At 57.8% G+C, this 27687-nt stretch overlaps 1 protein-coding gene across 4 annotated transcripts in view; it reads left to right on the top strand.

Annotated features, from left to right (window-relative positions):
* Positions 1 to 17115: 17115 nt before the first annotated feature.
* Positions 17116 to 27687, top strand: part of LOC129514851 (phosphofurin acidic cluster sorting protein 2) — a 55457-nt gene continuing 44885 nt past the window's right edge. For 3 of the 4 annotated variants that reach the window (XM_055333548.1, XM_055333547.1, XM_055333550.1), the window contains exon 1: positions 17116 to 17278. In XM_055333548.1, coding sequence (XP_055189523.1) covers positions 17160 to 17278 — 119 coding nt within the window. In that variant the 5' untranslated portion in view covers positions 17116 to 17159. Of the gene's footprint in view, positions 17279 to 27411; positions 27480 to 27687 lie in introns of those variants that run through there. The other variant, XM_055333549.1, reaches the window with a different exon arrangement.

Below are 27687 nucleotides of genomic sequence, written 5' to 3'. Positions count from 1 at the left end.
AAACCTCGAGGCTCTGGGAGGTGTCTTTCTTATTCAGAGAGAATTCATTTTTTATTCTGTCCGTCAAATAGGGTAGGGGCCCACTCCTCGATACAATCAGGCATTGATGGGACTCCAAGCTTTATTTCAGGCTCTGTGAGGGTGCTCTGTTCTCATTTGCAGGCATTGCCTGTTCAGGCCGAAGCTAGAGTCTGAGGAGTCACCAGGGACCTGGGGCCTGCGGCCGAGCGTCCACCTCCATCTTCTCTGAGACTCCTTTATTGAGGTCTTTCCAAATTTCTCCCAAAAAATGCTTTTGGGTTTTGTTTGCAGCTTCCTCGAGCTCTCACAGGGATGTGATAACCACACATATTAATGTGTGTGATTTGATAAGTTCCCCTTCTGGCTTCTTCTTTAGCCCAACGGTTACTTGGTACATTTGATAAGTGCCGACACCCACAAAAGCATCCCCAGAGTCAACACGATGAGCAGGATGATGCCCCCGTCCGTCTCACATCCAAGACCCTGGAAGTGACCATCTCTGTCTTCGGTGTCTGGCGTCCAGATCAATCCGGAGGTTTGTCAACGTGACCGACCTCCTCAGACAACCACACCAGGTTTATTGATCTTCTTGATTGTTTTTCAGGGCTCTGTTTCATTGATTTCTACTCTGACATTTATTTTGTCCTTCCTTCTGCTTAAGTGGGGTTTAATTAGTTCTTTCTCCCCCCGTTTTGTAGGGAGGAGATGAGCTCCTCGGTGCAGTTTCCGTCCCCCGTGACGTAGGTGTTGCGGCCTAGACACCTGCCTCTAATCCCAAAAATTTCGATGGGTTCGGTTTTCATTTCGTTCAATCTAGAATTCTAATTCCCCTTTCGATTTCCCCTTGGATCCAAGGGTTATTTGGAAGCCCATTGTTCAGCTGGGAGGGGCATCTGGGGGGGTGTCTCCGCAGCATCTGTTACTGCTTCCCAGGCACACTGCTCCGTCCGAGCACGGCCGCCCTCAGTGATCGTGGCAACACGAGGCTGCAGATGCTCTCATGCCCACTGCATAGTGCGACCCCTGAGAATCGCACACGGTCAACAGGGGACCGAGTTGGAATCCAGCCTGGATCCCCGTGGCTACAGAAACCAGGGGGACTCCCAGGGAGGCTCCCGGGGGCTGCCCAGGGGCCACATCCGCATCAGGTGGGCCAGGCCTGGGGTTTCACTGAACAAAGGGGCAGGGGTGGGGATGACAGCACCCACAGAGGAAGAGGTGTGAAGAGCATGGCTGGTTTGGGTGATAGGGAGAAGTGGGTGCTGTCAGGGCCAAGAAGCCTTTGCTCAGACGGACCACAGAAGGGAGTGAGCCCCCCAGAAGGCCGGGTGAGCGTACAAAGAATGCAGCCAGTGTGGAGGGAGGCTGTAGGGAAGCTGCCTCCCTAGGACGCCCGGCAGGCTCCCCCGGGACCCCAGTAGCTCGCACACGGAAGAGGCTCGATAAGCACAGGATGCACCACCAGGCCGGAGCCTGTACTGACAAGCTCCAGACATGGAGGGAGACATGGGGGGCCCTGTGCCAACTCCCAGCACCCACAAGGGCACCTGGCGTGCCCAGGCTAGGGAAAGGGAGTCAGCCCAGGAGGGGTGAGCCATGCACTCCAGTCAACCGTGGAAGGGGCCCTAGGTTTTCCCCTGCTCTCTCTGACTCCAGGAACAGAAGAGCAGATAGGCTGGGGGCTCACTGCATGGCTGTTTCTTAGAGGGGACCCCAGAAAGCAGTGTGACCATGGGACTGGAAAGATACCAACTTTATTTTTTAACTTATTTTTATTTTTTTAAAAGATTTTATTTATTTACTCATGAGAGACACCCAGAGAGAGAGAGAGGCAGAGACACAGGCAGAGGGAGAAGCAGGCTCCATGCAGGGAGCCCGATGGGGAACTCGATCCCGGGTCTCCAGGATCATGACCTGAGTCAAAGGGAGATGCTCAACCGCTGAGCCACCCGGGTGCCCAAGACACCAGCTTTAATCTGAGCTGGATGCGCCCAGGAGACAAAGCAGAAAGGGTTTCCTTAGGTCAGGGCCTGAGAAACACAGCCCGGCCAGCGGGTTCCTGGACCAGGGGGACCAGGAGGCGCCACAAACCGCCTGCTCCTCCTACTTTCTGTATTCATCATGTTGGTTTTTTTTTTTAACTTTGTATATTTTATGATGCTTTGATGTCCTGGGGCTGCACAGACCCAGGGTCACGTAAGTCCTCCAGAGAGCAAACAGCTGGCCTGAGCTCTGCTTTGATGCACTAACCAACCAACGCCGAGGACAGACCCTGTGCGCCTGCTCCAAGCCTGCTGCTGTGGTAGGGACACGATCCCCCTGCCCTGGATGACCCGGGGCCAGGTTCCAGACCACTAGAGGCCACCCCTCCTTGTGGGAACCGTCAGCGATAAACCCTTCCTTCAAAGACAGTCGTCCCCAGGTCTGTCACCTTACCACACGTGATGGACAAGCCCCAGGCCTGCTATAAGGCCTCTCCCCCGAGCCCGTCAGCATCTCGCCTTCCCACCGGGACACGGCCATGTGCAAGTTCTCTCAGTTCCCATCTCCTGTCTGCACACTAGGGGTGATGGCACCTCCACCCTAGCGTCGTGGGAAACCACCAACATCCCGCGGACAGTTTTGTTTGCACACAACTCCCCGTAGCCATCTGTTGGTCCTGCCCTCACTGCGAGGCGTGGGGGGGCTCAGTCCATCCTGCTCCACAGAAGCTGGGGGCCAGGGTGCTCATTCCCACCTCCCGGCCCTGCACAGCCACCCACCTCTGCAACTCAGATCAAGAACCGGGGTTCTCGGGATGTCCTGATGTCTCCAAGCCTCGGCTGAACGTAATGAGCCAGCACATGTCCCAGGAAAGGAAGGACGCAGGGCCTGTGACGCAGCCCCTGAACCCGGGTGGTTCTGGATTACACATGTGAGCACGCAGCATTAGTAGAACAGCTGGACCTATTATTTGCAAACTCCCAGTCTACTGCAAAGTTTGTTTTTTTTAAAGATTTTATTTATTCATTCATGAGAGACCCAGAGAGAGAGAGAGAGAGAGGCAGAGACAAGGCAGAGGGAGAAGCAGGCTCCATGCAGGGAACCCGACATGGGACTCGATCCCGGATCCCTGGATCACAACCTGAGCCAAAGGCAGGCACCCAAGTGCTGGGCCCCCAGGCGTCCCATCCACCCCTGATTCTGACACTTCTCTGCTGTTAGACATTCCTGTCTCCGAGTTTTGCTCTTTGAAATGTCGCACGCACCTGTTCCCATATCCCGGTTGACACGTCCCATCCCGCCTGAAGAGGCCACTAGACTCTGTGCTGGGCCCCCAGCCATCGAGCCACCGAGCCACCAGCCAGGGCTGCTGCCTCCGCCCAGAGGCCAGCCGAGCCCTGCCTGCTGGGGAATGAGGAGCGAGTGGGCGGACAGCAGCCGAGAGCAAAGCGAGGCACCTGGGTGTCCTGGCAGCCTGAGGTCCCTCTCGTCTACGTTAGTCTGTACCCAGGAGACGGCGAAGCGCGCATCGTGTTTTAACTTGCGACTCTGCTGCTGGTGCCAACAAGAGTCTCCGTCTCACATCCTTTCTGATCTATCTGCACTGGGACCTTTTCACCGCCTCGTAGATTTGCGTGGTTCCCCTTGATACCAGGGCTGTAGCCCGGCGGGACAGTACTCGTACGACAATGGCCTTGCTTGCCGCGGGCGCAGGGTGGGGGGCGGGGGGCTTTGTTCGTTTGGCTTTTCCAGGCCCAGGAGAAGCCCCAGCCAGATGGCACCCGCCGCCCGGCCAGCAGCCGGCTGGGCCTGCTGGGTTCTGACTACAGGGCTTGTATTATTTTCCTCTATTTTTAGCACACAATTAATACGTGTCCGTTGCAGAGAAAATAGGAAACACAGACAAGCAGAAAGGGGAAACTAAATTGAGTGCATTCCCACTATTGCTTAACACGTTGGGTTCGTTTCTAACTTGGAAAAAGGTCTCCGCCAGGTATCGTCACCTACACGGAAATATGTATTTTACACGTACATGCGCTCACACACGTTTGTTAGCCAGATGGGATCGTATCATATACTCTATTTTTAGAGTCTGTAAAGCTGCCGTTTCTCGCGGCTGCCGTGCGTTTGCTGGGGAGGCTATGCCACGCGACCCAAGTGCACCCTGCCCTGCGACCCGAGGGTCACTCCCAGAGGCCCCGCTGGCCGGATCCCCAGGCACACATGCTCCCCAGTGGTCTGAGGGTGACCTCGGAGGCACCAGCAAGTGTCGCTACGCGGTGCTGCCACCCGCAGGGTCCTCTCCTGACCTACCCGCCTGCGCTCCCTTGGGGGGCCCGAGGTAGCCCCTCCAGTGCACTGGCACGCAGCTCCGGCCTGCGTGGCACAGGGACCCTGGCATTCGACCCCCCCGAAGCCTGGAGAGGACCGTGAGCGTCCCCGCGGGGGGCCCTGCCCAGCCGGTCCACGCCATCTGCAGGTGTGCCCTTCCCGGCCCTTGCCCTGCCCCTACCCGTGCGCGGGAGGCTGTGCTGGCTGGGGATGCCGCCCCTGGGCCTGCTGCGCCACACAGACACGTCTCTCCTGCTCACCCTCCACCGTTGCTGCGGGGGGCTTCGGCGGTGGACACACCTGACAGCTCCAGGCTCTCAGCCGGCAATGTCCCCTGCGTCTCAGCGTGGCTTTGCTGTACTCGATGCCCCTCACGCCTCGCTGTTCCGTCCTCCCGGGCTTCCTGTTGGTGTTTTGTAGGGGGGAAGGCTGAAACTCGGGGTCCTTGCAGGTGGCGGTGAGAGAGGCCGTGCTCTCCGGCGCCCCTTGATTCCTGCATGGCTTTAGCCATGGCCATCGCCTGGGACCTCTACGCGTGGGTTGGGGTCACCCCCTGCTTCCAAAGTGCGGTTTCTGGGGTGATAACAAGCTCTACTTCACTGGTTGCACTTCCAGCCCCCGCCACGTCGCAGCCCGTGAGCCGGTCGCATGGCAAGGCCGGCTCCTCGGGGACAACCCTGATTTATCCTTCCAGCTGGATCTATCACCAGCTTCTCAAGCTGCTGCTTCTTTTGTTTTTTAAAGATGCATTTATTTATTCATGAGACACAGAGAGAGAGAGGGGCAGAGACACAGGCAGAGGGAGAAGCAGGCTCCATGCAGGGAGCCCGACGTGGGACTTGATCCCGGGACCCTGGGGTAACGCCCTGGGCCCAAGGAAGACGCTCAACTGCTGAGCCGCCCAGGGGCCCCGCTTCTCAAGCTTCTTGTGGCAGCCTGGGGTCTCCAGAGAAACGGGGCCCGCAGGAAGCACATGTGTGGGGAGACTCGTCACGAGACTGGATGCTGAGGACCTGGCTCCTGTGACCGCGGGGCCCGGGGGACTCCCACGATCTGCCCTCTGCAAGCCAGGGCCCAGGGGAGCCCGTGGTGCAAGACCAGGTCTGAGGACAGCACGGGGACCAAGCTCCTGGCCTCAGCTCTGAGGCGGGGAAAGGGGACGAATCTGTCTTTCCTCCACCTTCGTTCTGTCCGGGCCCTGGACTGGATGGGGCCCCCCACGGGACGGCCACCTGCGCCACGGAGCCCCCAGCCGGTCTCTCTGTAACCCCCCCCCCCCCCCGCACACACACACCCAGAAGGAATGTGTGATCTGGGCGCCTGCAGCCAGTCCGCTGACACACGAGGGGACCCTCAGCCTCCTCCATCGCCCCCTTTGGGTCTACGCACGCTGCATCAGTTCCCTCACCGAGGAACAAGGTGTTGCTGTCCACACACTCAAATATTCCTTCCTGAGCCAGGCACAGAGTCCCAGCTTCTGCTGGAAGGCTGAGCAAGGGTGTTTCCCTTCTGCGGGGTCTTGTGTCCAGCCCTAAATGGAGGCCTCTGTCCCTAGGGGAGAGGAGAGAGCAGATGCTGGTGCCACCCAGCTCTCTCTGCCACAAGAGGTGTTTTGTTTTATTGTTCGCTGTTTGGGGGATGGACCTTCCCTTTATACCTCATAACGTTGGACAGTCCCAGCCTTTTCTCCTGTGTTCTCTCAGGATATAACCAAGTTCTATTAATGCCGATAATATGGGCCACCTGGGTGGCTCAGCAGTTGAGCACCCGCCTTTCGTTTAGGTCATGATCCCGGGGTCCTGAGATCAAGTCCCATGTTGGGCTCCCCACAGGGAGCCTGCTTCTCCCTCTGCTCTGCCCATGTCTCTGCCTCTCTCTGCATCTCTCATGAATAAATAAATAACATCTTGGGATCCCTGGTGGCTCAGCGGTTGAGCGTCTGCCTTCAGCCCAGGGCGTTGATCCTGGAGACCCGGGATCAAGTCCCGCGTAGGGCTCCCTGCATGGAGCCTGCTTCTCCCTCTGCCCGTGTCTCTGCCTGTCTCTGTTTCTCTCATGAATAAATAAAAAAATCTTCTAAAAAAATCTTTAAAAAATACGTATATATACTGGCAATATAAGCTCCTCCTTCCCATAGCTCTTACTAACTGACCATTTTAATCAGATGCTAGTAATGTTTTGCCAAGTATACAACATTGGTCTAAATGCCCCCAGTGAACATCTGGGTAAACAGGTTAGGGTGTATCCACATCACAGAATACCAAAAGACTATGGAAAGCCACACTCCAGAAAGATGTTTAAGGATATAAAAAATGCTCACAGTGTGTTCTTAGGTAAAAAAAAAAAAAGGAATTTGTATAATTCAAACTAGATCTTGAAAAAAAAAAGTGTGTATGCGCAGAACAGGACTGCAGAGATATGATCCTGAGCCACCTGCAGGGCCCTCAGGACAGTGGGCTTACGGTTCTGTCTTCCCCCTTTTGCTTTATTCTGTGCCTCCAGTGCACTGGGTGATGTGATGTGTTGCCTCTCTGTAGACGCACTTCTGTTCCTTTGCATGTTCCTTTTCTGTCATCTATTATTCAGTTAAAAAAAAACAAAAGGGATCCCTGGGTGGCACAGCGGTTTAGCGCCTGCCTTTGGCCCAGGGCGCGATCCTGGACACCCGGGATCGAATCCCACGTCGGGCTCCCGGTGCATGGAGCCTGCTTCTCCCTCTCCCTGTGTCTCTGCCTCTCTCTCTCTCTGTGTGTGACTATCATAAATTAATAAAAATTAAAAAAAAAACTTAAAAAAAAAAAAGCTGCCCCAAGATGTAGTGGCTCAAAGCAATGGCAGCATGTCATGGGTCAGAAGAACAAATATTGTTGAAACATCTATACTACCCAAAGCAGTCTACACATTTAAGGCAATCTGTGAAAATACCAACAGCATTTTTTACTGTATTAGAATAAACTATCCTAAAATTTGCATGGAACCAGAAAACACCCCAAATGGCCAAAGCGATCTTGAAAAAGAAAACCATATCTGGGGGCATCACAATGCCAGATTTCAGGTTGTACTACAGAGCTGTGGTCATCAAGAGAGTGTGGTCCTGGCACAAAGCCGACACACAGATCAATGGAACAGAATAGAGAACCCAGAAGTGGGCCCTCAACTCTATGGTCAACTAATACTCGACAGAGCAGGAAAGATGATCCACTGGAAAAAGGACAGTGTCTTCAATAAATGGTGCTGGGAACATTGGACAGCCACGTGCAGAGGAGTGAAACTAGACCATTCTCTTGCACCAGACACAAAGATAAACTCAGAATGTTTGAAGACCTGAATGTGAGACCTGAAGCCACCCCAGTCAGAATGGCTAAAATCAACAAGTCAGGAAACAACCAGTGTTGGTGAAGATGCAGGGAAAGGGGAACCCTTGTGCACTGTTGCTGGGAACGCAAACTGGTGCAGTCACTCTGGAAAAACAGACCTACCCGATGATCCAGTAATCACACTACTGGGTATTCACCCAAAGAATACAAAATCACGAATTCAAAAGGATACACACACCCCTGCGTTTACTACAGCGTTATCTACAATAGCCAAACTACGGAAGCAGCGCGAGTGTCCATTGATACATGAATGGGTAAAGAAGAGGTGGTGTATATATATATATATACGGTTTGATTTGCATTTCCCTAATGATCGATGATTTGAGCATCTTTTCGTGTGCTTTTTGGCCATTTGTGCGTCTTCTTTGGTGAAATGTCTACTCAAATCTTTAAAAAAAAGATTTTATTTATTTATTCATGACAGACAGAGAAAGAGACACAGGCAGAGGGAGATGCAAGTTCCATGCAGGGAGCCCGACACGGGACTTGACCCCGGGTCTCCAGGATCAGGCCCTGGTCTGAAGGCTGGTGCTCAACCTCAAGCCACCCAGGCGTCCCAACATTTCGAGAGTCTTAAGAGGGTCTTTTTGTTTTTAATTTTTTTTAAATTTTTTATTTATTTATGATAGTCACAGAGAGAGAGAGAGAGGCAGAGACACAGGCAGAGGGAGAAGCAGGCTCCGTGCACCGGGAGCCCGACGTGGGACTCGATCCCGGGTCTCCAGGATCGCGCCCTGGGCCAAGAGCAGGCGCCAAACCGCTGCGCCACCCAGGGATCCCCTTAAGAGGGTCTTTACAAGTTTCTTTAAGAGTCTCGCTCGTCAAGAGCTACCATAGTACACGTTTCTTCTTCCAGGAATGTGCCCAAGAGAATTGAGAGCTCAGGTCCACACAAAGCCTCGTCCACGAACGTTCATGGTGGCATTTGTCCTACCAGCCCCGCTGGAAGCAGCCCAGCATCCGCCAAGCGGTGAACGGATAGACAAAAGGCAGCATATCTCTACCACGGAATATTACCCGGCTGGCCATAAAAAGAACAAAGTACTCACAGATCTGCATGAAAGCACCTCACGAACACCGTGCTAAGTGCAAGAGGTCAGACACGAAAGATCCCATATGGTGTATTTCCACTTATGTGAGATGTCCAAAAAGGGAAATCTACAGATAAGAAATATTATATTTCTTATACAGAAAGCAGACAGCGGTTGCCAGGGGGTGGGGACAGAACACGAGGTGGCTGCAAACGGGCACAGGGGAAGTTTGGGCGTGCTGAGAACGGCTTAAAATTGGTGGTGACGGCCGCACAACGTTACACGTTCACTAAAATCATTTACTTGTATGCTCTAAATGGATGGATTTTATGTACGTTCTTTTTTTTTTAAAGATTATATTTATTTATTCATGAGACACACACGGAGAGAGAGGCAGAGACACAGGCAGAGGGAGAAGCAGGCTCCATGCACCGGGAGCCCGACGTGGGATTCAATCCAGCGTCTCCAGGATCATGCCCTGGGCCAAAGGCAGGCGCCAAACCGCTGCGCCACCCAGGGTTCCCTTTTTTTTTATTATTATTTTTTATTTTGGATTTTGTTATATGCTAATTCTACCTCAATAAAGCTGGTATATATAAAAAAAAATCCACTGAGAAGGGATGCCTGGGTGGCTCGGTCTGTTAGGCATCCGGCTCTTGATCTTGCTCGGATCTTGACCCCGGGTTGTGAATTCAAGCCCCACATCAGGCTCTGCACTGGGCATGGCGTCTACTTAAAAAAAAAAAAAAAACCCTGAAAGACAATATGTTGTCGTAGGACTGGCATTTGATGGGGGCTCAGCGGGGTGGATCAATCCCGGTGGGAAGGCTGGGCTGGTCCCCTCCACGCTGGGCCCTTCCCGCGTCTGCACCAGTGCTGGGCTGCTGCCCTCCCGGGTGAGCTGCTGGAGCTGCCAGCACAAACACCCCGACCGGGCGTCGTGAGTGCGGTCGTTGACTCCTCACAGCTTGGGAGGCTGCAAGCCCGAGGTCAAGGACCCTGAGGTCAACTGGGCTCCGGGAGGACCCTGTCCCGGCAGCAGAGAAGGCCGCCTCCAGGGCCTGTGCTCACAGGAGGGCAGAGAGGCCGTGCGCAGGGACAGCCGCAGAGGCCCGGCGAGGGGAGGAGGTGGGGGAGGGTCAGGGCCAGTTGAGGGGGGGGGCCCAGTTCCCACCCAGCCTCGAAAGCCACGCGGGCTGCACCCCCTGCAGCTGCCCCTGCAGGACAGGAGGGATGGGTGGTCACTGGCAGGGGGAGCTGGGAGCCTTCGGGAAGGGGTGGGAGCCGCCAGCTGGCCCCAAGTTAGGAAGACCTGGCAGTGGCCCTGCTGCTGGACAGAGGCCGTGGTCACTGAGGTCGTAAAATCTGGGGCGGGAGAGTGCACCCCCCACCCCGAGTGCCCTGTCCATGTCCCTCACTCCTGGCCACGGCTGACGTCATCTGAGGCCTTTTTCTGTGAAATGCAGGGGGGCCCCTAGCACGTCTCTGTCGGCGCTGGAGGAGGGACCCAAGGTGGGGATCCTGGGTCTCAGGAGGTACACCTGAAGTGGGGGGTTGGGGCGATGATAACTCAGGGAGGGTGCTCGGAGCAGGAGGAGGGATGAGCTCTTCTCTGCTATCGGGAGCCACCGCGGCCTGCTTCCCGTCTTTGTTTCACGACCTTTGTCTGTCTCTTTTTTTTTTTTTTTTTTTTATTCATGAGAGACACACACAGAGAGACACAGAGGGGGGGGGGCAGAGACCAGGCAGAGGGAGAAGCAGGCCCCATGCAGGGAGCCCACGTGGGACTCGATCCTGGGACTCCAGGATCACGCCCTGAGTCGAAGGCAGGCACTAAACCGTTGAGCCACCCGGGCTGCCCACGACCTTTGTCTCTTGTTAGGCAAGTGGAGCATCTGCCACTGCGTTCGACGCTCTTTTCAACATCGTTTTCCTGATGTCTCTGCCTCTCTGTGTGTCTCTCATGAATAAGTAAAAAATATTTTTAAGAATTAGTCTTTTGGTATATCTTTTGCATTTTTTCCAAATTTGTGGTCTTTGACTTTTTTTTAGGAACATAGACAAAATTATGAATCTCATCTTCTAGAGTTTTGCAGTGTGCTTGTAACAGCCCTCCTTGCTCCAAGATTACAAACTATTTTCTTCCAGTTTTTTCCAGAGCCCATAGAGTTTCATGTTTCATGATTAAATTCTTGCTCCATCTGGAATTTATTTTGGTGTAAAAAGTGAGGTAGAAATTAAGTGGTTTTTTAAAGATTTTGTTTATTTATTCATGAGAGACACAGAGAGAGAGAGAGAGAGGCAGGGACACAGGCAGAGGGAGAAGCAGGCTCCATGCAGGGAGCCCGACGTGGGACTCGATCCCGGGACTCCAGGATCATGCCTTGGGCCAAAGGCCGCGCTAAACTGCTGAGCCACCCGGGCTGCCCAGTGTTCTTTTTTTAAGTGCAGCCTGCTGTCCCTATATCATTTTCTGGGTAACCCATCCTTTCCTGACAACTGCCACGGAGCTGTCAGCACCCCTTGGGTTCCAGTGTGTGGGAGACACATCCACAGTCACCCCCCACTACTGGTCCCTCCTTCGTGACACCCTCCACTCCATTCTTCAGGTCCATGCAGCACCTCCTCCTCTTCTCTTGCAAAAGTGTCCTGGCCACGTGCTCCCGCTCAGTGTGGCACAGACATCCGAGAATTAATTTGACTATATCCAAATCCACATTTTGGTATAGATCCCAGTTCAGGTTCAAATGAGAGTCAGTAGAGTTTTATTTTTTTATTTTTTAAAAGATTTTATTTATTTATTCATGAGAGAGAGAGAGAGGCAGAGACACAGGCAGAGGGAGAAGCAGGCTCCATGCAGGGAGCCCAACGTGGGACTCGATCCCGGGTCTCCAGGATCATGCCCTGGGCTGAAGGCAGGCACTAAACCGCTGAGCCACTGGGGCTGCCCCCTCAGTAGACTTTTAACCCTTTCCAACTTTTACAGAACTTGTTCCCAGGTAGGTTCTTTTTCTTTTTCTATTCTGAACAGGATCCCCGCTTCGCTGCTGTTTTCCACCTGCTGGGTTTGGGGTGATGGGGTGCCGCGCCTTGGCTCACCACCTCCTCTGCAGGCTCCCCCACAGTCGACAGACGTGCCTGGAGCCCCCACCCTGCCAAGGTGGGGCTCTGAAGGAACAGGCTCCCTGTCTCCCGGCGGCTGGGGGGGTCAGCCTCCACGGGCTGCTGGGTACGTCCATGCTGCCACCCCCTTACAGGTGTCGATGACCTTCCTTGCCCTGTCTGGGTCTCCCTTACACCTGCCCCAGGTGGGGTGTTTGCCGGAAGGACTCTTCGAGGTACCCTATGGTCTTCATCAACATTGCATTACTAACAGGCCCGTGAAGACGGTCATCGCTGGCCTACTGGGTATGGTCCCCTCCCCCGTGTCCCCCCGGCCACCCCCTGCCACAGCAACATGGTGGTTACCATCTGCATCTGCACCTCACATCCTCAACTCCCTCATCTAGCCTGTTGTCCCTTTCCTTTTTTTTTTTTTTTTAGATTTTATTTATTTATTCACAAGAGACCCAGAGACAGAGGCAGAGACACAGGCAGAGGGAGAAGCAGGGTCCACGACGCAGGGAGCCCGATGCGGGCCTCGATCCCGGGACTCTGGGATCATGTGCTGGGCAGAAGGCAGACGCTGAACCACTGAGCCACTCAGGGGTCCCCGGTCCCTTTCCTCGTGTTCCACGACTCTGGGAGACCATACCGGGCGTCTTCACACCTGCGTCCACATGCTTTACCTCTCCTCCGTACTCTCCGTTAGTGCTGCGATCTGGGGACTCTCTCCGGGTTTCTCTTCCGTGTCACCGACTCCGCCTTCAGCGGCCTCTAACCCGCTACCGCGCCCCACCCACCGCGCTTTCCCGGCCCACGGTACGCTGGTGAGACCCCGCTATCCGCCCGCACCACGCGTCCGTGTGGATGCTGACCCTTCGTGCTCCCTCTGGGAGAACGGCAGCTCCACGACGGCGGGAACCGTGTCCTGCGTTGTCCCTCCCGTGTTCTCAGGGTTTGAAACTGGCCTGATCATCATTTATTAAGCCAACGGAGGAGCCAATACCCGACCTTTGGACTCAACCCCCGTGAGGGTCACCCGGGAGGTGCTGGCGGGCAGCTCTGAGGGAACCGGTAGCTTCCATAGAGGTAAGGCAGCGGCAGCGGTTAATGAGGTTGGACTGTCAACTGATCGTTGGTGGCGTCCTTAGGTGAGTCCACACGCCCTATGCGGCTGGCTACCGAGGGCCCACACACCTGTTCTACCCTCAGGGGGCCAGAGGCCAGCCTTCCTACTCACTACCCCCCCAGGCACCTGCCCTGCGTGGGGACGCCGCCCGGATCCCTGGTGACCCTGTTCCTCTCCCTGCAGGGGGCCTGCCCCCTGGCCGCACCCGGACACCCGCTGTGCCTTCTGAGCAGGCTTTCTGTCCCTACCTCGGCGGTGGGGTCGGGCACACGGCTGTTCCACGCAGGGCAGTGGGCACGACCCGGGCCACAGGCACGGCTTTCTGAGCCTATCCTGCCAGGAGCACACGCTAGACGAGGACCCGCTCCAACGGGTTCCTGGCAGAGAAGGCCGGCGGAGCTGCAGGCTGGAGCAGAGGCCACCCCGGACCGTGCCCCCCGTCAGGCTGAGCCGCCCCACACGGTGCACGGGAATGTGGCCCGCCCGTGTGAGCACAGCGGAGCTTCGGCACCGGCGTGCCCTCTGTCGCCAACTCTGCCCCGGAGCCGGGGGCTGTGCTGGTGGGATGAAGCATGCTCAGCTCCTGGACCGAGGGGAGCCCAGCACCCCCCACACCCGCACCCGGAGGGGAACCACACCTGTTGGCGCCTCATCGCGTCCCCCACCTGGACTGTATCAGCTTAAGTCAGGATGAGTAGATGAATGTGTTCCCAATAAGCCGGAGGTCCATACCACCCACCGAGAACGCCAGAGCCCAACCTGCAGGCAGCGGGGGTTCTCAGTGACCGTGGGTGGGGCCCCATAAAAGGGGCTTTGAGCCTGACCCCCCCCCTTGCAACACAGTGGGAGTTCACTGCACCAGCTGGAACTGGAGGCTTTTTTTTTTTTTTTAATGATAGAGAGAGAGACAGAGAGAGAGAGAGAGAGAGAGAGAGGCGGAGGGAGAAGCAGGCTCCATGCACCGGGAGCCCGATGTGGGATTTGTGTGGGATTTGATCCCGGGTCTCCAGGATCGTGCCCTGGGCCAAAGGCAGGCGCCAAACCGCTGCGCCACCCAAGGATCCGGGAAACCGGAGGCTTTAATCCATCTACAAAACAGCGGCAGGCCAGAGGCACACCACCAAGTCCTCAGGAGGGGTCGTCACGGAGCCCACGGGCCCACGGAGCTCAGGGACTCCTCCCCCATCACACCCAGACACCCCAGTTGTCCAGACAAGTTCCTCTTGAACTAAGTTCCCATCTTAAAGAAACCGTCACCAGAAAGCAGAGGCGCTCCCAACATCTGGTGTGTGTGCGTGCGTGTGTGTGTGTAACACCAGGCTCACTTGGAGGAGCGTCCTCCCAGCTCTCAAGGCACTTACCCTGGGATGTTCCACAAGTGGAAGATAGACACAGACTCATTTTCGAATACAGAGAATAACAATGCAAAGAACAGGTTCTGGCCAAAAAAGTAACTCTGACCACCGTCATGTTATCTATTGTAGAAAATTTGGAAAACACAAAAGGCCACAGTCTCACCCCGACTGACCCCTTGGTGTTCCTATAGAACCACTTTAAAAAACAGAACAAACAGGGGCAGCTGGGTGGCTCGGTGGTTGAGCGTCCGCCTTTGGCTCAACGCGTGATCCGGGGTCCTAGGATCGAGTCCCACGTCAGGCTCCCCGCGTGGAGCCTGCTTCTCCCTCTGCCTGTGTCTCTGCCTCTCCCTCTGTGTCTCTCATGAATAAATAAGTAAAATCTTAAAAAAAGAAAAAAAAAAAAACCAGAACAGTGTCTCCGGTATAGTGCACAGGGGGCTGTGTTCCGTCTCTGCCTCCCAGACTTGAAGTATTTAAGAATTTCCACCATGGTGGCCACTTGGGGTGGCTCTGGGCCAGATTGTGGGGCACACACCTGGGCACCTCCCCTTAGCAGCTGCATGACCTCTGTGCCTCAGTTTCCTCAGTGGTCGAGTGGGAACAGACAGGACTGTCACGTCCACCAAGGGCTCACCATGCCGGCTGGCACACAGGAAGCGCACAGCTCTGCTGTAACAGGCAGTCGGTGTCAAGCCTCCGTGTGCACGGCGTGGTCACCCCACATTTCCTCACTTGGCCCCCCGTCGTACTCCTAGCCTGGGTGTGATGCTGGCACACACAGATGTGAAGCGTCAGGCAGCCCATCCAGCTGACGGCGACTGTACCCCACACTGTCCCGCAGCGCAGCGTGCCAAATGCTGAGGTCAATGGCAGCCTGGCCCCACGGGGACTGCTGCGTGCTCCCTGGACACGGCCACATCCCCCTCCCCCCTCCCGGTAGGTAGAAGACCCACAGGTGCTCTGCCTGGTGGGACCAGCTCTCTCTGACAACGGCCAGTCGGCTGCCGGAGGACACACAGGCCCTCACGGCTTTGGGTGGTGCCACCCCAGGGGCAGGCGCATGTGGGAAGCACAGCTTGTCTCGTTGACTCCCAAGTGTGGCCTGGCCGTCTGTAGCTGCCGATGGCGGGGTCCTCAGCAGGGGACAGCGGCCCACGGTGGCAAAGCCAGAGGGCTGGGAAGAGAGAGGTTCTTGGACGGCACCTGTTTCTATAAAACTACTTGTGGACAAAACACAGGGCAGCCGGGTGGCTCAGCGGTTTAGCGCCGCCTTCAGCCCAGGACATGATCCTGGGGTCCTGATGGGCTCCCTGCGGGGAGCCTGCCGATCTCTCTCTATGTCTCTACCTCTCTCTGTGTGTCTCTCATGAATAAATAAATAATAAAATCTTTAAAAAAAAAAGGAATGGAAAGAAAAAATACAAAAAAACACTTCTGCTTTTCCTACATCCCAGGGCAGCATCTGGTGACCCCCCAGAGCTACCGCCGGAGGATGGGGGATGGAACCCCTCCTTGGGCCCCCAAATCTAGCTGGCCTTTCCCCATCTGCCCTGCCCACGGGCCCAGCGGGTCACCCTGGTCTCGGTCTCCTCCTGCCTGGGTCCACCAGGGCACTGACCCCGGGGCCAGGAGCCCCCTGCCCCCCACCCACATTCGTTCTCCCTGGTCTTGGGGTAAGAGCGCTCGGGGCACGGCTGGGCAGTAAGAGGTAAGGGGCTCCGGCGGGAGAGCACCGTGCGTGGGGGGGGAGCATCAGCTCCACCCCAGAGCCAGCACCCTGATGGCAGGCAGGACCCCCCAGCAGGCAGGACCCCCCAGAGCAGGACCCCCTGCAGGCAGGACCCCCCAGTGGGCAGGACCCCCAGAGCAGGACCCCCCCAGCGGGCAGGACCCCCCAGAGCAGGACCCCCCAGGGCAGGACCCCCCAGAGCAGGACTCCCAGCAGGCAGGACCCCCCAGAGCAGGACCCCCCAGCGGGCAGGACCCCCCAGCAGGCAGGACCCCCCAGCAGGCAGGACCCCCGCGGGCAGGACCCTCCTGCAGGCAGGACCCCCCAGAGCAGGACCCTCCTGCAGGCAGGACCCCGGCTCGCACGCCCGGCCTGGGGTGCACCAGGGCCCCGGGCGGGGCGGGGGCGTCGCCGGGCCGGGGCCGGGGCCGGGCACCCGAGGGGGCGCACGGGCAGTCGCGGGGCGGGAGCGCTCCTGGGGGCAGGGCGGGCGGGCCCCGGGGCGCTAGGGCGGGGACACCGGGACGCCGGGGGCAGCGGCCGTGCGCGGGGACACGGGGCACGCAGGGTGCCGTGGGGGCGCCGCGGACGCGGGACGGGGGTGCCGGGCGGGGGAGGGGAGGGGGGTGTGGAGCCCCTGCTCGGTGGCGCCCGGGGGCGGGGCCTGTGCGCAGGCGCGGGCGCGCGCTCCCGCGGGCGGAGGGCGGGGCCGCCTGGCGAGGCGGCGGCCGCGGCCGGGAGCGCGCGCGTCCCCGCACTTCCGGCGAGCGGGCCGCGGGCCGCGATTGGGCGCCGGGCGGCGAGCGCGCGCGCGCGCAACCAATCGGCGGCGGCGGCCGGCGGGGGCGGGGCGCGCGGCGGGGGGCGCGCGGGGCGGGGCGGGGCGCGCGGCGCGGCGCGGCGCGGGGCGGGGCGGGGCGGCCGCAGCCTGGTTGCCGCCCGCGGGCCTGTCCGCCGCCCGCCCGGCCGTCCCCGCCGCCGGCAGCCATGTGACCGCGCCGCCGCCCTCCGCGCGCCCGGCCGCCCGCCAGCCCGCCCGCCGCGCGTCCGCGGCCCGGCCGCAGCGCAGGCCGCCGAGGGAGCGGCGGGGCCGGCGCCATGGCCGAGCGGGGCCGCCTGGGCCTGGCCGGCCCGCCCGCCGCGCTCAACACGCCGGTGCCCATGAACCTGTTCGCCACCTGGGAGGTGGACGGCTCCAGCCCCAGCTGCGTGCCCAGGTACGCCGCCCCCGCCGCTTTGTTCGCGCGCGCACCTGCCGGCGCCCGGGACCTGCCTGCGCCCGCTCCGCCGCCCGCCGGGGCCCCGCGCCGCCCCGCCCCGCCCCGCCCCGCCCCGCCCGGGACCGCCGCCCGCAGGCAACGGAGGCCCCCGCCCCGCTCCGTGCATCCGGGCCCTGCGCCCCGTCCGTGCCCGCCCGGGACCCCGCCCGGGACCTCCTGCTCGGGAGGGGCGTGGGCAGCCGGGGCCGTGCAGCGGGGCCGCACCCGGGGGCCGCAGCCTGGACCGCCCCCCGCCCCCCGCCCCCCCCCCCGGGACCTCGCACCCGGGACCCCGCACCCGGGACCCCCCCGGGCCGTGCCGCGCGGCGGCGCCCCCAGCCGGCCTGCGCATTCTGCGGGCGCAAGGCCTGAGGCGCGCAGGGCCCCGAGCCCCGGGAGCGCCGGGAGGGAGTGGCGCGGTGCTGCGAGGCTGCGGGCGCTCACCTGGTTCCGCCCCCGGCGGCATCCTGCACCTGTGCGCCGCCGCGGTGCTGGCCGAGAGGATCGGGCGCCTCTGGGCTCCGCCGCAGTCAGAGTCCCTTGTGCGGCCCGCCACGCCGCCCGGGGGGTGACCCGGGGACCGCGCTCGTGCCGCTCACACCTCCTTACCGTGGTGCTGGGGCCTGGTGCCCCGTGCTGCGGCCGTCCCCGTTCGCTCTGCGCTCCCTAGTTAGCGACGCCTCCGTGTGCACAGGCGGGCTCTCTGCATCGGGCTGTCAGGTTTGCGAGGGCAAAAGACCGCCTCTCGCTGCGTGGGGAAGCGCGTGGGTCCCCGCGGGAACGACCGGCCGAGGTCTGCCCCACAGCCCACCGCTGCAGGCGCTCAGCTCCACCCGGACCGGCAGCCTCCCTGTGTCTTCCCAACGCGCTGGTCGCTGGCGATGGAGCGCTCAGGCTGGGGGGGAGACTGGCACCAGGGTCCCTTCTGGAGTGGACACCACGCCTGGGGGGAGGCCTCCCGGCGAGGACCTCAGGGCTGCCATCCAGCGCGGGGAGGGCGGCCTCCTGCCGAGGGGGCCACACGCTCCGCCACAGCTCGTTCTCCAGGAGCCGGGGAGCCCGGTGTGGGCGCTTCTGGTCGGTGGGGTTCGCCCTCCAGGAGTGCAGGGCCGGAGGTCGGAGCACTGGCTGTGCCACCTGGAAAGGATGGGCCTCAGCACATCTGCTAGATGCGCATGGGGCCTCCTGGAGGATGCAGTGTCCCTGTGTGACCTCAGGGTCAGCGCCAGCCAGGGTTTGGGGCCAAGGACTCCGGATCCACCTGCTTGCTTCTTCTCTGTCTGGGAAGTCTCTGTCAGTGCCCCCTTGTTACACCACGTGCCCCCGGGCAGGGTGCAGACTGCAGCCTCTCGGTGCCGCAGGTCTTCAGCAGCTTCCTGGGGCTCCCTGAAAGACCCCTGCATTTAGACTGGGGGTGGTGGTGGGAGAGGTTGCAGGAGATGCCAGGAGGGTGGAGCTGCATTTAGAGGCCCTGTCAGCCCCTCCTGGAGTTGGTCTGGGAAGGCCACTCCAGGGAGGGTGGGATGAGAAGGCTGGGCAGCGCCAGGTGCTGGGGGCTCCGTGGCTCAGCGTGGGTGGGACATGGCAGGTGAGGGGACACGACGGCAGGTTGTGTCCTGAAGCCACAGAGTCGTCAGGATAGGCAGGCACAGTTTATGGCTTGAATGTAGAGAACATCGGGTTTAGCAGACGCCCCCCCACTTGTCCTGGTGAGCGTGGCCCCTCCCTGAGAGGTGGTGCTGGTCCCTTGCTTGTACCCTCTGCGCCGGAGAGTCCTTGCGCAGGCTGTTCCCGTTTGCTCTTGGGACTTTATGTAAAAGGGGTCAAACTCTCTCTGCTCCCCTGCATGTCTTGCTCTTGCCCAGTCTTAAGTTTTGGAGTGACATTGCGCCAGCGGCGGTCAGGGCTGCAAGGCGGTCCCTGCAGAATGACAGTGTGGGTCTCTGCTCTTCAGGGGACCTTTGGCCAGTTTCCTACGTGCTGGTGTCAGGATTTGAGGGCCTGTCCTCTGCACGGGCCCGTCGGAAGCACGTGCCGTAGTAGGGTTTGGGGGTGTGTGCTCAGTATTGCTACTGAGCGGCTTCGCGGAGTGCGGTTGTGCCAACTCCAGCCCCCAGCGGCGAGGATGAGCGTCCCCAGTACTCTGCATTCTTGCCAGCACTTTGCCTGACTTTTAATTTCTGCCAATCTGGTGGGTGTGAAATGGTTTTGTGGTTTTAATTTGAATTTCTCTGATTACTAATGCAGGCTGTTGGTGCTTCCTCGTCAGCAGAATTGCAGGTCACTTCCTCTGCCAATTATTCTTTTTCCTTATTTTTAGTGCCCACCCCGCCTTGAGTCTCGGCACTGTCTTTAGAGGACAGGAATCCTTCCCCGCCTAGAGGTGTTGAGACCGTCTTCTGCCATCCCCGTGAATGTCTTGGCCGTCTGCAAGGCCTGCGCACCCGCTTTGGCCTGGGGGCTCTTGTTTCCTGCTCTTCCCCTCTGGTCACAGCAGCAAGCTCTCTGCTCTTCCCCGGGGGCTCCTGCCAGGTGTCATGGGTTACCTCGGGGTCACTGCACCTGGTGGCAGTCCTCCCCGCTGACCCTCCCTGGGGGCCTCCCGGGCGTGCCCCCTGCTGGGTTCCCAGAGCAGCTGCTGCCCCCCCCCACCCCCCCGGTTCTGGGTCACTTTACACCGTTGAGCTTCCTATTTATTTTTCGTTCCTATTGGGGGTTATTAATCAATTTTGAAATTTTACGAGACTGGTCATCCTTCCCCGTGCTTATTGTTCACTCATGTCTGTCTTCTACGAACTCCCTGTTTGCATCCCTGGCCCACTTGAGGGACCTTGTTGTGGTTTAGTTTACTCGGTGGAGGGATGTCCAGCTGGCAGTGCAGGTTCTGGCAGCGGTGTGCCCGTCAGCCACACCCCAGCAGGACGAGGCCGCTGCTCTGCACCTGCAGGCAAGTGCAAGTCCCCTTGTTGTCCAGCTTCTCAGTGCTGTCATGGGCAGCATGTGGCTCTTGGGCTCACCCACGCCGAGTCTGAGTCCTCAGCTCCTTCCACTTGGTGTACAGTGTCCCCACTGCAGGAATAAAGCGCGCTTTGTGTCAACTTGATCCTTCTGGTAGGTGGGTGGGTTGTTTCCACTTTAAGGCTCTTGGGTTTAAAGCTGCTACAACCCTTTGGGTGCAGGACTTTGAAAGTCATATGCTTTCACTTCTCCTGAGTAATAAGTGGCCACGGGGGGGGGGGGGGCACGTGCCAGTCTCAGGAAGAACTCCCGGTTTTCTGAAGTGGTGGCACCATCTGCAGCTGCTACCGGCCGTTGTGTTACATTCCATGCCACCATCTTGTGACTTTCAGCCATTCTGACAGCTGGGTGACGGCTTCTCCTGAGAGTTTATTATGTGCTTAATGTGAGTGGATGTTGAATATAACAAAATGGTTGTTTTTTTTTTTTTTTAAATCAAGAGCATCATGTGATTTTCCTTGACTCGCTGTCATGTTACGTAACATTACTCTACGTAAATGGATTTTCTGGTATTAAACTAACCTTCCATCCTTAGAAAAATTCCAGCCTGGTCATGCAGCATTACCCTTCTTGTTCGTTGGTGGGTTTATGATTACGATTTTGTTTAGGACTCCAGCATGCGTACGTAGAGTCTGCGGCCTCACCAGATATTGGCACCAAGATATCTCGTGGGATGTGCTTTGGAGTGTGTCCTCTTTTGCTGTCCTGTGGTGGTGTTGATGCGAGACTGGAATTGTGCATCCTCTGAATGTTTGGGAAAAGTCACCCATAAAGTAACTATAGCTTGGGGTTGCTTTGTAGGTAGCACAACCAAGATTCGGTGTCTTTAGCGGTTTAGGACACTTTCTCCTCCTCTGAGCTCGTTTTTTTTTTTTTTTTTTTTAATGTGTATTTCTGAGAATTTGTCCATTTCATCCAGATTTTCAGGTCTATTGGCACAAAGCTGCTCGTGATAGTCTTTTTTCAATGGCTGCAGTGTCTGTAGAGCTGTTCCCTTCAGTTCCTCCCATTGACTCTGCGGGTAGGCAGGCACACTCCGATCTGTCTCACCAGAGGCTCGTTGGTGTTTATTTTATTATTATTATTTTTTAAGATTTATTTATTTGTGAGAGACACAGAGAGAGAGGGGGGCAGAGACATAGGTGGAGGGGGAAGCAGGCTCCCCCCACAGGGAGCCTGATGCGGGACTCGATCCCGGATCCCCGGATCCCACTCTGAGCCACCCAGGCGTCCCTCATCGGTGTTTAAAAATGAACACTGGTTGTTTATTTCCTGGCACATATGCTCCTCGGGTTTATTTCGCTGTTCTTGTTCTTATTTCTCAAGACCCATGGGTGGCTCCTTGTTTTCCTCCTTGTGTCCTGTCCTACAGCATCTGTATCTACCGAACAAGGGCTGCCTGGGCTGCACCTCACAAGCTTTTATACAGAGTCATCCCACTAAAAGTGTTCTTTATATTTCCCATTGTTCTTTTTTTAACCTCCCAGGATATTTCAAAGTTTCTTAATATACAAACATTTGGGGTTTTTTCCTAGTTCTTTTCCCATGATCCAGTTCATGTCTCTTCTTCCCATGGTTCTTTTCTAACTAGTCATGTTGTGGTCAGAGAAAGTGGGCAGTATGACACCAGGTCCTTAACATTTTTGGGGGCTTGCCTTATGGCTCACTGTGAGGTCAGTTTTCACAGTCTGTGTACTGAAAAGGAATGTGTGTCTGGCAGCCGGCGGTGCTTGATGTCTGTCCATCCCTGCCGTCCTCAGATCTGTTCCCCTTTTTGTCTGCTGCAGAAATGTGTTAAGACCTTCTAGCCTTGGGGTGCCTGGGTGGCTCAGTCGGTGAAGCGTCGTGATCCCGGGGCCCCTGAGTCGGGCTCCCTGCTTGGGGGGGTCCTGCTTCTCCCTCTCCCTCTGCAGCTCCCCACTCCCGCTCCTGTTCATGCTCTCTCACTCTGTTTCATTCAAAAAAATGAAGTCTTTTTTTAAAAAAAGCCCTTCTCGCCTGATGGTGGATCTATCTATTTCTCTTGGATTTCTGTTACTTTGAGACTACATCACGAGCCATATGTATTTGGACTAGAATACCTTCCAAGTGCCTTGAACTTTGAGGCCACACAACTCTATCTGGTGATCCTCTGCATCTGAATTGCACTTTGGTGACAGGATAGCCCAGGGTAGTTTCGTCTCTTTTCTTTAGACTTTTCTGTATCCTTACATGTGGCTTGTGTCTTTGGTTTTCCGGCATGGATCTAGAATCTATATTCATTCAATCTGAATCCTTGTTTTTTTAACTAGATTAACTAGAACATCCATCCCATCTGTTGTCACTTATCAAAATTATTGACGTTTGGGTTTGTAGCTACCGTTTTGTTTTTCGTGCTTACTATTTTCCTGGTTTTATTTATTTATTTTTTAAAAACAATTTTTTTTTAATTTACTTATGATAGTCACAGAGAGAGAGAGAGAGAGAGAGAGAGAGAGAGAGAGGCAGAGACACAGGCAGAGGGAGAAGCAGGCTCCATGCACCGGGAGGCCGATGTGGGATTCGATCCCGGGTCCCCAGGATTGCGCCCCGGGCCAAAGGCAGGCGCCAAACCGCTGCGCCACCCAGGGATCCCATTTTCCTGGTTTTTTACGTCTGTTTTTCTCATTTGTCTTACCTTATTTTGTCCTGATATCTTTCCTTATTCTGTTTCCACTTCATATATTAGTTTGAAACTTAGCGCTATTTCTGCGTTAGTGGTCACTGTGGAAGTTGTAATGTGCATGTACTGGCAGTGGTTTTCGTACGGGGGGGAGGCAGAGGCAGAGGGAGAGAGGGAGTCTTAAGCAGGCTCCCGGCCCAGTGCGCCCGGCCCGGAGCTGATGGGGGGCTCAGTCTCAGCACCCTGAGATTGTGACCTGAGCTGACACCACGAGTCAGACCTCAAACAACATAGCTGCCCAGGCGCCCCCGCACTGGCTATATTTTAAAATTAATTTATCTTTATCTGTTCGTGACAGACATGAGGATAGATCTTCCAACACCTATTTTGACAAAACTCTTTCAGGCTTATAGGGTCCTGTTCGTCATATTTTAATTGTCTCCTCTCACTAAGGCCACAAGAGGTTGTTATTCCTTTATTCCGGTTGCACTTACTTGATTCACCTGGAAACTCACCACTTGCTTTTCTTCATTCTTCCGGCAACTCAGAGCCTGAAATTGTTTTCCTCTCCTGTAGGTCTGAAAATGCACCTTTAGGATTTTCTTTGGGTGAGGGTGTGTTGATAACTAACTGCTCTTTCTGTGTTCTGAAAACGTTTACCCTGGTTTCTGCAGGGTGTTCCGCAGGGTGGGGGTGCAGGTGGCGTCTCCCCTCCGCAGGTGCAGGTGTTGGGGGTGTGTGTGGAGTGTGAGGGTGCAGGTGATGCCTCCCCTCCTCACGTGCAGGTGTTCTGGGTGGGGTGGGGTGTGGGGGTGCAGGCGGTGTCTCCCCTCTGCACATGCAGGTGTTGGGGGGTGTGGGGGTGCAGGCGGCATCTCCCCTCCGCATGTGCAGGTGTTGGGGGGGTGTGGGTGCATCTCCCTCCGCACATGCAGGTGTTGGGGGTGATGAGGTGTCAAGGTGCAGGCGGCGTCTTCCCTCTGCACGTGCAGGTGATGGGGGGTGTGAGGGTGCAGGTGGCATCTCCCCTCCACACGTGCAGGTGTTGGGGGTGACGAGGTGTGGGGCTGTGGCGCCGTCTCCCCTCCGCCCATGGAGGATGCACCTTCCCTGACTTTGCTCCCAGTTTTGCTCCTCAGAAGTGGGCTGTGAGTGAAGCAAGACTCCTTCGAAGGCCGGTCCTCCTCCCTGGTGGCTTTGCCTTGCCCTGTGGTGTCCAGGTGTGGTTTCCTCCTGACACCGCCCCGTCAGGGCTGGGGCTTCCAACGTCGCGGGACGGCGGTGTTTCCCAGTTCTGGGAAGTGTCAGCTCCGCGGGTGCAGTTGCTGGCTCTGTGGCGTGCGCTGCGTCCTCCCCTCGGGGTAACATCTGGGGGTGCAGGAGCCCTTCCCACCGGGTGATCGTGGAGGGCGTGGGCTGGGCAGCTTTTGCATGTCGCTGCGATGGTGGCCGCTGTCAGCCGTCCCTCTGCCTCCGTCTGCTCCCGTTGCCCTGCGGCCTGCATGAGGGGACTCGCCGTCTCCCTCCTGCCCCCGCTTGGCGTGGCCCTGCAGTGGCTGCTGGGTGAACGCGCCCGGAGCCCAGGCCCAGCGGCGGTGCTCTGCTCAGGAACGTGGGTTCCGCCTCTCACTGGAGGGTGTGTGCCGGGACAGTGCGGGGCTGGGGGTAGGGGCGAGCAGGCCAGCCAGCTGTGGACTTGGCTGGCGGTTGGGGTTATCGGCTGTGTGCACGGTGAGTGGACCCGGCGTTTGCAGTGTCTGAAGGACCAAGTCTGCTCCGAGGCAGGGAGTGAGGACGCCTGTGGGTTGGCATCTGTGGGGCGGACTCGGGCAGCCAGTGCCCCCTGCTGCAGCTCACGTCAGCCCACCCGTACGTGTGGATGGGCTTTGGTGAGGAAGGAAGCAGCTGCCTTGAAGGGCCCAGATGGGTGCTTTGCCAGGACAGATGTGTGGTCTCATCTGACGTTCAAGGGCCTGTGAGCTGGGTGGGAACCACTGGGTTGCCCTGCTGTGCACTCGTCCCTTCTTGGGATCTGGGCTCCAAAAGCAGCTTTCCCCCTGCTTCTGCCCAACATGCCACCACCCCACCCAGGTGGGTGGATGAGGAAGAGTGTGTGTCCTTGGGTGCCAGCAGTGGGGCTAGGAAGGTTGTTCCAGAGAGTGGCTCTGCAATCAGGAAAAATGATGGGTCTTTTTTTCTTTTTCTTTTCTTTTCTTTCTTTATATTATTTTTTATTAGAAGATTTTATTTATTCATTCATGAGGAACAGAGAGAGAGAGAGAGAGAGGCAGAGACACAGGCAGACTCCACGCAGGGAGCCCAATGTGGGACTCGATCTGGGGACTCCAGGATCATGCCCTGGGCTGAAGGCAGGCGCCAAACCGCTGAGCTACCCAGGGATCCCCTCTTTTTTCTTTTTAAAAGATTTTATTGGGATCCTTGGGTGGTGCAGCGGTTTAGCGCCTGCCTTTGGCCCAGGGCGCAATCCTGAAGACCCGGGATCAAATCCCACGTTGGGCTCCCGGTGCATGGAGCCTGCTTCTCCCTCTGCCTGTGTCTCTGCCTCTCTCTCTCTCTCTCTCTCTCTCTCTCTCTCTGTGACTATCATAAATAAATAAAAATTTAAAAAAATTTTATTTATTTATTCCTGAGAGAAACAGAAAGAGAGAGAGAGGCAGAGACCCAGGCAAAGGGAGAAGCAGGCTCCATGCAGGGAGTCTGACGCGGGACTTGATCCCAGGACTCCAGGATCATGCCCTGGGCTGAAGGCAGATGCTCAACCGCTCAGCCGCCCAGGCGTCAATGATGGGTGTTTTGGGGCTCATGATGGGTCACATCTCGAGTTCTCCAGGGGCCCGGGTGTCACAGGGCCTGGCCAGAGTGATCCACACAGAGCTGGGTGCTCAGGTGCAGGCGGGCAGGAGGGGGAGCAGCATGCCGCCGTGCACCCAGGCCCCACGAGTCGAGCACATCGTCCCCGCAGGCACAACCCAGCCTCATCCAACCCTGTAGCCGGCCCCCGGCTGCTGCTGCTGTTTGGGAACTGGCACATCTCTGTGTCCCTGCGGCCGTGCTCGGCAGAGTTCGGACTTGGCACCGAGCCCGGCGAGCGCGTGGAGCCGCTGGCCGTGTCCTGGCCTGCGCCTTGTCAGCTCCCGTGGATTGCTAGGCAGCGGCAGGGGACGCAGAGTCAGCCCTGAAAATAGCGTGGGTGCGTATTTACAGTTCCCTTCCGCCCTGGAGGCAGGTTGTCTGGAGGCCCTCAGTCCGGGCGGCCTGTGCGAGAGCCGCGGTGCGCTGTGACCGCCTCGCTGTGTGCGCAGCCTCTGCGGTAAGTGTCTCTGGCCTGCACTGGCTCCGTCCCCTGGGGAGGCGGTGTTCTGTGCTGGGCACCTGACAGGTGGCGACGCAGATGCCCCACGGAGCCACCGTCAACAGCCGTCCGCAGGCAGAGCCTGGCCGCTGCCGGCCTGGCACTTCGCACCCCGTGGAGGCGAGGCTGCAGCCCTGGGTCCGCTGTGGTTCGCCCAGGGCGGGACCTCTGTGGGAGCGCCTGCTAAGTGCTGTCGTCCGCACCCCAAGGGGCCAGAGATGGCGGTGGGAGGCACCAGGGAGCGGGCACCCTTGCCCTCCTCGTGGCCGGGCTTGCACTGGCTGTTCTGTCCCCACTGCCCCCTGGCCGGGCCACAGGCAGCACCCTGCCGTGGTGCCCAGACCCCGAGGCACAAGGAGAGGCCCTCTGGTGGCCCTGCCCCGAGGGCACCTGTGTCCCGATGGTGGGAGAGAATGGCAGGGGACATGCAGTGGCCTTAGGAGGTCAGGTGGACCCACGGTGGGGCTCTGCTCCCGTCGTCAGGTGGGCTGGGTGGGTGTTGGAGGAGCGAGGCCCAGCCTTGTACTCCTCTGTGCTGGGTTTTGCCCTCGGCAGAAAGGGAGGTGCCTCGGAGGTGTCACGGCTGGTTGTCAGCTGGCTCTGTGTCCTCTTTCCATGTGGTAATTCCACGCTCTAGCTCGCGTCCCCCGCACACGTCGCGCAGTCCCAGGTGAGTGATGTGGGCCCAGGGGTCTGTCCACATGTCACCCTCTGTCCTTGCTGAAGGAGGAGCCCTGTTGGCAGGGGGTTGGCCCCTGTCTCGCCCCCCACCCCAGGCCCTTGGAAGCTCTTCCTTCTGCCCGGGTGTGGTTGTGCCCTGAGCACAGCTGGCTCTGCCCACGCGGACCTCAGTCTCCAGCCTCCATGTGGCCCTGGGCCCTTCTGCCCCCGAGTGCTCAATTTGTAGGGCACACATCTGCATTGGGACAGTGGTGGCGCCCCCCTAGGCAGCCCCTCGGGTGACCTCTGGGGTGATTCTTTGTAAATCAGAGCCTCAGACTGCGGACAGCTGGGGCACCTGCATCTTTCATTTAATCTGATGCTTGCTTTCCAGGGTGACCACTGCTGAGCTCGCATCCTATCACGTTACCTCTTCGATTGTGTCACAGCCAGTTAGGACCTCCCGGGTGGGTTCTTTTTAATATTTTATTTTATTATTATTTAAAGATCTTATTTATTTATTCATGAGAGACACAGAGAGAGGGAGAAACACAGGCAGAGGGAGAAGCAGGCTCCATGCAGGAGCCTGACGTGGGACTCGATCCCGGGACCCCAGGATCGTGCCCTGGGCCGAAGGTGGCGCTAAACCGCTGAGCCACCAGGCGTCCCATGGCC

This window comes from Nyctereutes procyonoides, unplaced genomic scaffold (assembly GCF_905146905.1).
Source record: "Nyctereutes procyonoides isolate TBG_1078 unplaced genomic scaffold, NYPRO_anot_genome, whole genome shotgun sequence".
Lineage (NCBI taxonomy): Eukaryota > Metazoa > Chordata > Mammalia > Carnivora > Canidae > Nyctereutes > Nyctereutes procyonoides.
The sequence above is the reverse complement of the archived record's forward strand: the minus strand, read 5'-3'. Positions and strand labels throughout refer to the sequence as shown.